Source organism: Ciconia boyciana, chromosome 2, assembly GCF_034638445.1.
Source record: "Ciconia boyciana chromosome 2, ASM3463844v1, whole genome shotgun sequence".
NCBI lineage: Eukaryota > Metazoa > Chordata > Aves > Ciconiiformes > Ciconiidae > Ciconia > Ciconia boyciana.
Window position 1 is genome coordinate 66,830,979 of NC_132935.1, and position 12,311 is coordinate 66,843,289.

General features: G+C 48.4%; 1 protein-coding gene across 1 annotated transcript in view; it reads left to right on the forward strand.

The window, feature by feature from the left end:
- The first annotated feature begins 1,866 nt into the window (after nucleotides 1-1,866).
- PARD6G (par-6 family cell polarity regulator gamma) overlaps nucleotides 1,867-12,311 on the forward strand; it is a 68,961-nt gene continuing 58,516 nt past the window's right edge. Inside the window, exon 1 of the mRNA XM_072852867.1 lies at nucleotides 1,867-2,167. Within this exon, the coding sequence (XP_072708968.1) occupies nucleotides 2,096-2,167 (72 nt within the window). The 5' untranslated portion in view covers nucleotides 1,867-2,095. The remainder of the gene's footprint in view (nucleotides 2,168-12,311) is intronic.

The window sequence follows — 12,311 nt, forward strand, 5'->3', positions numbered from 1 at the left end:
TCATTTTCATTGAATTAAATTTCTTATTGATTGCCAACTGTTGAGAACTTCCTTTTTCGTAGAAAAAATAAACAAACTAAAAATTTGAAACAAAAATTAATACAGACCTTTCCTTCTCTGTGGTTGTGATTCTGAATTCAACCACATCACCACGTGCCTGAAATGTGGAAGAGCACTGCCGGGGCTCTTTCCTGACCCAGGAGGTAATGCAAACAGCAGCATCCCTTTCCGAAGGTCAGCTGGAAGACAGGTGGGCTGGAGTAACATCCCACCTGAAGTCCCCGCTAATGCTCCTAGCGATGCGAGTAATACCAGTATTTCCCCCCTTGGAGGTTACATGACTAGACCGGTCCTTATCTACTGATTAACTTCACTCCAGTGAACTGGCCTTGTTGCTCCAGATGTTGAACTACTAAACCATATGGATCCAGCTGTTGGATTTCGAGGTCTATCTTTAAATGGAAACATCCCAAAAGGGATGTTCAGCCCCTGAGCACCCCAGGGATGCTGTATCTCCACAGCTCGGCCTTGGCCATCACAGCAGGAAGGCGAAGCCGCTGCCTTGCTCATGCTAAGATAAAAAGAGGGAAAGATCAAGTTCATGCAAACATTTCCTTTCTCAGCTCTCGAGACTTTATTTTTCCAGTTTAACTTACAGCAAGCCTTCCAAATACAGTGCAAGCCCAGAACATGTGGCAAATGTTCATTTCAGATCCATTTTCCAATAAGCTGGAGCTGGTTTGTAGCTGGGGCATCTGCTTTGATCCTCCCACTTGGAGTCACATGAAAAGTCAACTCAGTTCTTTTTTTGCCCCTAAATTCATGGGTATTCCCCGTCACTGCCATTGACACCTGCCCAGCGTGTCTGGAGAAGGGGAGATGGGTGATCTGTCACGTCTGCTAGGACTTTATGCTCCTTCCTTAGATGAGCAGACGATCCTAGGAGATGTTGAGCAGTAGAAAACTGGCTGCACAGGTCCTTGCCTTGTCCTCGGCTTCTTTACACCACGACTGATGTTTTGGGCAGGACCGTGTAGGAAAAAATACTACTGTCAAAGACTCCCAGTGACTAAAAGAAATTGAAGGGAAAAGGTCTGTTAGAATTACAAAGGCCCTTGGCAAAAGATGGAGAGAAAAAAGTTCCTTCGAGATTCTCAAATTAATAACCTACCTAATTAATAAGGGCTGCTAGCAGAGGGAGGCAGTCCACTGATTTATTTCAAGGAGGGAGTGGTGGAAACTCTCCTCCCAAACCTGACGACCTGTGGTCTCCAATTAATGACTTGCAGCACTTCCCAGATGCCAACGCTCTTTAAGAATAATCGGCGCTGCCCGGAAGGTTGGCGCGGGTCTCCGCGGCTCGCAACGGCACCTCCGCGCACCCCTGCGCTGGGGGGCACCCGGCGCACGGCGGCCCGCGGCTGCTTTGGGTGCGCTTTCTGCACCGTAAACGACTTCGGCAGCGGGGCCGCTCACCGCCCGAGAAAGCGGGCAGGTGCAGACGCCTGCCCAGCACCGGGGCCTCCCGCCGCCCCGGAACGAAGCGATTTTACCCTGCGCCTGCACCGCTGCCAGCCTTTCGGGGCAACGGCTTACAGCGGCGCCCCGGCAGCCCCTCCCGCCCCGCTACCGCCCGTCCTCGGGGGCACTCAGTCTCACCCCCAAAGCGGGCAACTTCCGCAGCAGCCTCCGCGGCACGGCTGCCGCCGGCCGCGCCCGCCCCCGCAGCCGCGCACCCGCCCGGGGCCGGGCCCCGCCGGAGCCCCGCGGCCGCCGAGGGGCGGGGCGTCGCCGTGCGGGGCGGGGCCACGCGGTGGGGGTGGGCGTGGCCGCGGGCGTGGCCTGCCGGCCCAGGCGCCCGCCCGCCGCCAGCCGCGGGCGCGCGGCTGTTGGGAGCGGAGCGCGAGGCCGGCGGAGCGGCCGCTCTCATTGGCGCGCCGGGACAAAGTGGCCGGAGCGGAGCGGTAGCGGGGCGCCGCGTGCCGCCTGCCGCGCGCGGGGCGATCGGCTCGCGGGGGCGGCCCGGGGGCGCGCGGCCCGCGGCGGGCGGGAGGCGGCGGCGGCGCGGGGAGGGGAAGGCAGCGGGGCCGGGAAGATGAACCGGAGTTTCAACAAATCTCAGACTCTGCGGTATCTGGAGTGCAGTGCGGTGGAAGTGAAGAGTAAGGTGAGGAGAGCGCGGCGCGGCCTCGACCGGCGGCGGCCGGGTGCGCCCCTGCCCGGCCCGCTCCCGGCGGCTCTCCCGAAAATGAATGGAGCCCCCCTCGGCATCCCTCACGCCCCCCCGCCGCCTCCCCGCCCGATGCTGCCGGAGCCGTGCCCCAGCCGCAGCCCGGAGAGCGGTGACGGGCTGGCGGCAGCCCGCGGAGAGGCGGGATCCCGGCTCCGGGCACAGTTCCCGGCGTCGCCCCCGGCGAGCCGCCCCTGCCCGGCGTGAGGCGGCGGCGGCGGCGCGACCCTTCCCCGCCCGCCCCCGGGGCGGCGGCGGCGGGGCCGGGGCGGGCGGGCGCCGGGGCCCCGCGCCCGCCGCTCCCGCTCGATCTTTTGTTTCGCCGCGGGGACTTCGGCGCTATCTTTGTGGGGCAGCTCGGAAAGCGCCGGTCGCCGGGCCTGGCGGGAGGGCTGGGGCTCGGGCCGGGGGCGCCGGTGGGCGGGTGGGAGGCCGGAGGCGGTGCCGCCCCCGGGGTGCTCCTGCTCCCCGCAGCCGCGGGGCTACGCCGCCCGGGTCCTTCGCCATCTCCCGGGTGGTGGGTCGGGTCCCCCGGCGCGGTTTGGCTGGAGGAGCGGAGGACGGGGAGGGAGGCGGCCGGGTCCCCTCGGCCGGTGCTGGCAGCGCCGAAATCCTGCTGTAGATCCGAGTCGGAGAAGCCAGAGCGAGGCCTGCGGGAAACTTCACCCTCCTGTGGCTGTTTTACCGGGTATTACCTGGGGGTGCCGGCACCCGCCATAAGCCGGTCAGCTTCTGCACGCTTGTATTGTTGGGGAAGGAGTTGTGGTCTGCAGGGCTGTCATGTGCAGAAACAGCTGTGTGCCGGAGCTCGGCTTCTTAAAATGATGATTATCGGTTGTCTGTATCTATGGTTGGTCTTGCTGAGCTCTCTTCAAGAGGCTCTGGTCACTCTTGGTTGAACCAGCACATCAAAATCTTGCCTGCCACCTCTGTGGGCAAAAATAAGTAGCATTTAAGCAAAACTGAAGAAATCTCCCTGGAAGCCTGTGTTTTATATACATATAACAGAAAAGGCATAGGTAATGCATAAGTTGAAAAGAGTACGGAGTAACGTTAGCATGTCCTGGAATTGTGCACAGCCCTGATCACCTGCTGAGATGGTATTGGAGGCGATGTCTTTGGGACTTGGTGCTCAGTGCTCCCCGTTTTTGTCCCTTGCTGCTGTTAATATTTGCATTCAGATCAAACAGCCTTGAGCAACACATAGACCTGAGGATGGTCGGATGGCTTCAGTGGGAGAACAACTTTATGTCCAAGGGACTCTCCAATCATTTCTACATGTGGCACCTTAAATGTAGGTTGAGGCCCTTATTTCCTAACCTCCTGTTGCCACTTGAAGAGGCTTAGCTGGCCTGGAAAGTTCCATCCTGCTTCCAGTGCTGGAAAGTTTTGGTTCAGTTTGTACTGCTTCTAAGGTGTAACCCACCCACAACACTAATTGAGGCCCCCAAATGCTCCAGATCCTGGTTTCTAGTTACTGAGTTATACCCCATGCACTGTATGAGCTTCAAACGAAAACCTTGACCACAGATAAGAAATTTTTTTGAGTTCATCCTCTCTCTTCTAGTTTAATATTGCCATAGCTTGAGTTTGTTCTATTAACAATTAAAAAGCAACCTTATAACAAACACTTCATAGCCTCCTTTACAGCTGCAAGAATCCTGTAAGTGAATCCTATGTAGCTGTATAGACACAGAGTGATTTAGAGCGGTTGCAGGTGTACGAATGACTGCGGATTTCTGGAGAGAAGGACAATAAACTTGTGTGGGTGCGAGGGGTTTACTGGAGATCTTCTGTCACTCCGGGTTGTCGCTGCTGATGGCCCAGAAGATACTTTAGAGAACTGTACTGCATTGGAAGGAAACTTAAAATAGAGGCTAAATTCAAAATATCCTGCTGAGGGTCTACACCCAGTGATGATCCATTAACATGCAGCGTGGGTCAGTGGAGGCTGTGCTGTTTTATTTCCTGGTGCTGGTGGGGTTATACTGTTAGCACGACTTGTGCGCAATAACATCTAGACTGTTTATGTAGCAGGCTGTTGCAGGTTGTTGGCAAACAGAGGTTGGTACTGACATTGCAAGATGGTTTTCTTTTGTCTGTAAAGCTCGTAGGTTCCCTCTCACGGAGTTACTCTTCAATGGTTATAAGTAGATCCAGTGAAAAGCTCTGGCCAATGATACCTGGCAAGGTACTGTATAAAGACCTTATACGTCTTGTTAAAACATGGTAATATTATAGGGTCGGTTATGATGCTGTCTTGTCCCTGTGGATCACTGGGTTGTCCTGCTGTGATCGTCTAGAAATACGGATTGGTTTTTTTTTTTTGATTGGGTAGACTGTCTAAGGCTGGGGAAACAAAAAGATTCAATTATGCTGCTGTTGGTAGCTGCGTGTAGTCAGCCTTTTAAACATTTAGTTGCCTGTGTTTTGTAAGTATGAGGCCTGTCCAGACTTGCCTGAGAACTTGAAAGTTGAGTCTGAGAACTCATGATTTTGCAGCTATCGCCTGAGAGTGCAGGTTGCCAGGTGAGCGGAGGTGGGTGCAGCTCAGCCTCTGCGCCGGGGCATGCTGCTGGCCGGGGATCAAGGGATTCTCGGGTGGTTTTTCAAAGGCTGGGGAAGTGGCGGGCCGTGGGCAGGTGGAATCCCTTTTAGCAGAGGAACCGGGTGTGAGAGAGCATTGCTTTTACACAATGGCATGAAATAGCTTTTCTCCTTCTCTGAAGATTGAGTTGGACGTGAAGGAGCTCTGGAAAAAATAGCTGTGGGGAGTCAGATGGGCAATAGTCTGCAAATGTTGGATTTCTGATAGCCCCACCTCTGTTATGATAACCAGGTGGTTCCTTCCTTAAGGATAAACCACCATCCAGCTGGTATGTTGCATTAGTCATGATTCAGAAATGGCTCCTGTGAAAACTGACCAAGATTTTCCTGGACTTCCTGAGTTTCTTTTCTTTTCTCCAAAAGAAAGTTCTTGAAAGTTGGTTTGTGCCCTTGATTATTGGAAGGGGAGAGTTTGTCAGATCCTTAGTACCATACTGGGTAAGACACTTCTCTGGCAATCCCCAAATATCCTTAAGTTTTCAGATTCCTGATGTGTGTCAGAGGATTATTTAAAAAAGAAAAAAAAAAAAGGGGAAGGGGCTGAGGGGGGAGAAGAAAGGAGGGAGCATCTTTGTGGCTGAACTCACTCCAATTTTTCAACATCCTTCTTGTGCTGAAGGGCCAAAAAGCACAGGCAATATTCCTCTTTCCTTGTCCAGTAGACATGTGAGATTTGTGGATGATCAGATTTCAGAGGGTCTAAACCAGCCTGTACCTTCCCTGGACCTAGACTGACCCATCACCCCCTGGAGAGTGGCCCAGGAGCATGTTTCATCTCCTGACGCTCGTGTCTGTGGATATTTTAATGCCTTGTGACTACCCGGTGGGGACATTCACAGTGATAACGTTCTTTGGCTACATGTCTTTGCAGAAGGATGAGCTTTGTGGCGCTGTGTAATGCCTTCTGGTGTATGTCACATCTGTTTTTCTCTGGGTGACTGCAAGGTGCTGCAGAAGCCTCTCGGATCACTGTGTTGCAGCAAATACTGGAGGGGAAAATAGAGCACCAGCCACCTGTGTGCCCCTCTGTTCTCAGACATGGCAGTGATGGGAATTGCTATAGTCTTCTGCTTTAAGAAGTCCTCTTCCTTCGGGCTTTGTGCTTCCTCCCTTCCTCTGTCTCTTCCCCTGAGAGCTGGCCTTGTAATCAAAACACTTAAAAGCTTATTGCTAGATAGGAAAGCGGAAGGATAAAGAGAAACCTGCTTAGAAATTGGCACATGTCGTAGGAAACATTAATTGAATTGTAATTACACCTTATCCTTCTTCTCTTGTCTTTCACGACAGAATACATTAGAAGCTCAGTTCTTGTCAAGGTGTTGTCTGTGTAGCTCAAGATTAATGTTTCAGCCCTTTTAGACAGGATCTGAAAACACATTATCTTGCTGGCTTTAAACAACTGTGTATTCTCATGTGTCTAGTACTTACTGGCTCCTTTCCCCCCGTCGGGTGACAAGTGAAGTATCTGTCCCCTCTGAAGAAATTGCCTCTAATCTCTGAAAAAGGTTTCCAGATGACCCTTTCTCTTCTCTTTTACCAAGAGCTCCAGCGCATGTGATATGTGGGGCTTTTTTGTTTGTTTTGTTAAGAGTCCTGCCTGTGGCCACGAGATCCCAAACCTATTTTTCATTTTCTCTCCTTAGCTTTAAAGAGAGGTTGCAGGCCTCTTTCCCCATGAGTGTAAGTCTACAGAAGAACAAATACTTTTAAAATAGGAGTTCCTACATTGATGGTGAGACTTCTCTTTAATTATAGCTCCATGTAGCCAATCTTCTCTCATCATGCTCTGAGTGAAAAGATTTTTTTTTTTTCCTTGAATTGTATATACAGCTTTTCAAATAAGAGGGTAGCTATCAGCCCAAGTGTATGTTTCTTTTCCAGTCACTTGGATATTCTGGAATAGTAAAGGTGTAAGATTGCCTCAAGCCTTTAAATGGTAGCCCTTTGAATTGTTTGTGAAAGTGTGGTTTTTTGCACTTTGAAACTGACAGTTTTATGGTTTTGGCTTAAAAGCAGCAGAAAAGTATTTCTCTGCTACTACTATATTATTTCCTGCAAGCTGTAGGTACAAGTAAGAATTAATTTTCATGTTTTCAAAAGTGGGTAAATGCACCCATGGTTCCCTGAAAAATAGTCCTTTGGAAAAAAAACCCTTTTTGTTGCTGAACAATAGGAACTTTTGATGATGGCTGAGGATTATAAAAGCATAGCTACCTGACTCAAGTGCTGACTGTGACATTTCTGCTGTATTAATAGTGTAATGTTTTCTTGCGTTACAAACTGATTTACAAATTAACAATAATGTGATTAACATCCTACTACTATAAACAAACCCATTAAGATAAATATATCCAGTTAACTGTAACCATATTTTTTCCTCTTCTCCCATCCTGTTTTGAATTTGTACCAGTAAATGTTGGTGTTCAGATGGATGCTACAAATGTATTTTTAATAAATTTTCAATCATATTTTGATGCATGTATAGATGTGATACTGTTCTGGACCTTGAAGACATAGAGCATGTTTGGGATCAGCTATGCTCTGTGCTCTTATGAAGTTGCTAGCAGATAAAATGATGTGTTTTGGTCTTGGGCAAGTGTAGAAGTCAGTGCTTCAGCAAGCCTGCCCAACTGCTAGATTGATGAAATATCCAAACAGCTTGTGGGTGGTTTGTCCTGCTCATGTGTCATCTCCTCTTCTTAGGAGGAGTGTACCTGTGCTTGTTACATTAAGATAGCTGTTTTAAACCTTTCACATCCTTTCCCCCCCACCCCACCTCCAAAAGTTGCTGATACTGCTCAGACGCCTTAGCAGTATTGCATGCCCACATAACTGTTTAGCTGTTACAGTATATATACACACATTGTGTATGTGAAAGGTATAAAGTATAACATCAAGCAGTGTTATAACTGTAGCAATAAAGGTAAGAGCAAACTTGCTTTTACTAGTCCCCTGTAAAGGGATTTTAAAGGTCTGGTTCTTCTCTGTCTGGTGTTAACTAAGTGAGAGAGGTCTACAAATTGTGTTTTCCAGCCTTTTGTACTTTGATTTTACTCTAACCCTGAAGACTTACAGGCCTTCTGAAGTTTTAAGAAATGTTTTCCATGTGTAGCACACTTCAAAATTGATCTAAAAGCATCACTCTCTTTAAACCTACAGGATGTTAAAACAGACATTAAGTCTGCTTTAAGTTTTTAAGCAGTAAAACTTCAGATTCTTCCAAGTTAAGGTCATAGTTGTCATACCTAGAATAAAACTAAAATAAGTGCAATGAAAAGCCCTGTAACCAGCTGATTTAACTTCTGGTTTTGAGCTTCAAAACATATTTGATTATATGCAAACCAAATGTGGCACGGACTCAGAAAACCGCAATGCTTCCCCCTCTCAAATGAAGACAGTATGCCACAGCCATAGCAACTTGAGATGGCCTGGATTGTTGCAAAACGTGTCAAGAGAAAGAGACTGTAAACGTTAATCTCTTAAGAAATCTTGCCTCTGTTCCTTTCCCTCCCAGTCTGCTGAGCTTCTGAGAGCAGGTATTGTATTTATTCTGATGTGCTAAACAGCATCTACTAAACTCCTGGTTTCCTCTGTTATTACAAATATTTGTTTTTCATAGTAGAATGAATTTCTGAAGTGGTCATACCTAGTAAACTTAAGTCTGTCTTTAAATGCTTAGGTGACTTGAGAGAAAGTGACCACAGCTTAACCAGTTACCATGCAGCAGCTGAGCCACAACAGTTGGTCCTGTGCATGCTTGCTGCCCCTCACAGATGAGAGGCCAAACTTTTCAGCTGAAAAGGTGTTGCACAGACAAGTCATTTTGCGATAGTTCTGTTCAGGTGACAGCTGCAGTAAGCACCAGTACGGTGTAAGTATCTTCTCAGAGCTATACTTTGGTGCTATGTGAGCAGTAGTGCCTGTAGGAGATACAGGGAAGGCTGTGCTTTGAGCTACCTGGCTTTGCAGAGCATGGGATGGAGGATATGCTCTGGTGCTAGGGTTATGGTCTCAGGTCCTGCGTAACAAAAAAAAAAAAGTTAAAATCTAGTTACTGAAAGATAGTAGTTCCTCTGACAATGTTCCCGAAGTTAGTAATCTGTTACAGGTTTGGGTGCTAGCTGTGCTAGCCCGATGGTCATCGATAACCCTACGATGCCTTGACCAGAAGGCTAGGGCTCCTACCTTGTGTTTCAGCACCTCCCATACTCTCCTATTCTTGATCCTGCCTCCAGGTTCTCACATTTGCTTTCATAATCATCTTTAGCCTAGTAACTTGGGAATTTCTGGTCTGCTTAAAGCTTCAGCCAGCCAGGCTGTCTTATGTGAGTAGTCTTCTGAATTTTAGTCTCGCCACACTGAAACAGTCCTAAAGGACACTGAACAATGGACCTTTAATTTGCCCAGGTGCTCTTTAAAGTTGAAGAGTTGTTTACAGCCAAGTCAGAAAGGAATGTCTCCTGTGTGAGGTTAAAATACCTGTGGAGGCTCTGTCTGGCAGGCTGCAGGACTAGCCACCTCCAAGGAGTTCTTCAGGGGTGCAATTAATAGTGCTTTCCTCAGTAGTCCCTTATCATTCCCTTTGTAAGAGACTTTGTGTGCACTTAATCTGAGCTTTTAGTAACCAAGAAACACTCTTCTGAGGATTGATTGCTTGCCCCTAACTACCTTTACAATGCAGGCCAGAAGTTAAAGATGAAATGTACCTTTAGAGACATTCCCTCCCTCTAAGAGAAGGCAAAATCTCCCAGTACGGAGGTAGTCCCGTTCCCATTGGAAATTCCTGAAGTTAATTGAGGCAGAAATGTCTGGGGCAGGGTGTGGTGCACCAGCCCCAGGGCCACCTGGCCTGGGGCCATCCCTCCTGCTTCCACCCTGCACAGCTGTTCCCAGTCCCCTGTCAGGTCTGGCTGGGGGGGGTGTGTGTGTGTGCGCATCAAATTACTTCTCTGCAGCTGTTGTTGGCCCTGAGCTCATGGGGAAACCTGTGGCGGAAACTAAAAGGGTCTTAAATAAGTTTGCAACCAGCCAGAGCCCTTACTGGTTACAGGTGCCTTGTAACCATGCAGGTATCTCTCTTAGTAAATGTTTGGAAAATGGTTTGCTCTTGCTAGAAACCTGTACTAGTGCAGGGCTGCCTCTCTGCAGGAAGGTAGGCTCACGGGTTGGTCTCGTGTTGGCCGGACCTTCTGATTCAGTGGTCCTTTGTCCCTCTGGGTGGCAAGGTGACAAACGTTATTTCCCCCTTGTGCTGATAGTGACATGCCATGGATGTATGCGTCCCATGCTGTATTTGTGCTAAAGCTGTGTGGTGTGATGGTGTGTGTGGTGCTTGGTGTTCTCTTAAAAATACGGCATGAGCTTGGTCTATATCCTTTGCAAACAGACTTTGGTTTGTTTCCAGTGATGTAGGGGACTGGAAGAAAAAGGAAGAGATTTGCTTTTGGGGAGGTAGACTGACCACTTAAGGCAAAGATTTATTTTAAAGGCTTTGCTGCGAACGACTGCTTCTTGAAGGAGAACAGCACTGTGGGTTTAAATATTAAGAGTTGAGGCAGTGAGGAAGGCTGGCACTGTGTGCTGCTTGGAGGCAGTACTGACTGAGAGATGGTAGGGAGAAAGCAGCTACGCAGGTGACCTGATAGGAGAGGAGCTGCTGGAGCATGTGTGGCAAAGAAAGGCATGATGAGTTCAGAAGAACGGGCTGGGAAAATAGCTTTTGTGGATAGCTATTTCCAGACTACCACCAACTAAGAAATAGTAGGGTGGCAGTGAGGCAAAATAGTATTTAGGAAAGCTAGGGAAAGGTAAAGAGCAGCAGTCAAGGCAAAGTCCAGCTGTGCAGTTAGGTAGCTGAATGGTGTCCATGGATTTAAGATATTGGGCAGAAAAGATCTGGGTAATTAACATATATATGCAACTGCATGGATGAAGGGTGGTACTGGAGTTACAGGTGCTGGGGAAGGCAGTGTAATGCTCTTGTGGCCAACAATCATGAAAGAAGGTATCTGAAGCAGGGAAAAGGGTAAGCTTAAAGTTGCCCTTGAGTTGGTAGCTGAACATCTGTGAAGAGATCAATAAGAGCTTGCATGGGAGGTGTGTCTCATGAACAGAAGTTGATCTGAGAGTGATGGGAACAGAGAAAGAAGCTGAATTTGTCTTCTGAGTAGATGCAGAAGAGAAAAGTGTTGTCATGGACTGAGCCTCACAGACTGCTGGAAAGGGTTGGAGGAGTTGCAAAGGCTGTTCTTCAAATGAAAAGCAGAGACATGAAACATTGTGTCCAAGAAGCATGAAAAAGAAAGGGAACCACTGGGTTTCTTTGAGGATCCAGATAAACTATTCTAAGAATTTAAGATATTGAGCATGGCTGTATTTTTATGGGGGAGTGAAAAGGGAGAATACAAGGGAGAAGGGTAGGAGTGTGGCACGATGCCAATCAGGAAAAAAGTTTGATGGAGAAGGTGGTGAAATTGTGTCTGTGATGGGGTTCCTATGAAGGGCAAATAGAAGAGAGGCCGTCTTGCTCTTGTGACTGTCTCTTGGAAGAAATAACAAGAGGTGAGCAGGGGACTGGGCAGAACACGAAATCCCACACTTCCCACCAGCTTGATCATTGGGATGAAGCAGAGCTGCTTTGGGGCAGGCGGTTGAAGGGGAGAAGAGAGAACTTGTTGCAGAGAACATCTGCTTGGTTGGTGGCATCTTGCCACTATCGACAACCGCTGTGAGACTAGGAGCAGAGCAAGAGAGTGCTGGGTGAGCTGGGGAAGACGTGGCTAGGGGAGAAAGAGGGAACAGAGACATGAATGTGACAGCAGAGCTGTGAAGTCCCAGATGAAGTCAGCCAGCACAAAACCATTTACATTCAGTCTTCCTTCCTCCTCTATCTTGGCCTCTGCTCCTTCTCACTGATAAAGCAGCCCTGATCAGGTCTTCCCCATTTTTGAAAATCTCGCAGGTAAGCAGAAATTACAGTCTATGCAATGATGAAAGTGTTTGTTTTTCTTTCTGTTCCTGATATTTACTTCATGGGAGAAGTAGGTGGCTAACGTAATTCATGTTTATTGCTAAATGTTGCTCTTTGATGTTTTCTTATTACAATAGCCTGAACTCAAAGCCAGCAATAAACTGGAGGGATGGCACCTCATAAACATAGGGCTTCATTTTTGACGCTGTAAACTTTTTGAAACTTAAAAGTTAAAGAAAAAAAGTTGGTCTCTTGCTTGCAAATAACTCTTCCATTTCAGTTCACAAAATAGCAACCCTCCAAGTAAACAAACCTCAGTCCTGTTCCCTCCTCTCCTCTGACCTCTGTTCCCCCCTAGCCAGAAAAAAAAAGCAGTTGATTGCTCTTGGTCAGCCTGTGTAAGTTTTGGTCAGCTAGCTGTGACTTTCCTCCTCTTTAACACAACTCTTATCGGAATGCTTTGTTTTTTCTTTTTTTTTGCTAATTTTTCTTGGCATCTGCTTT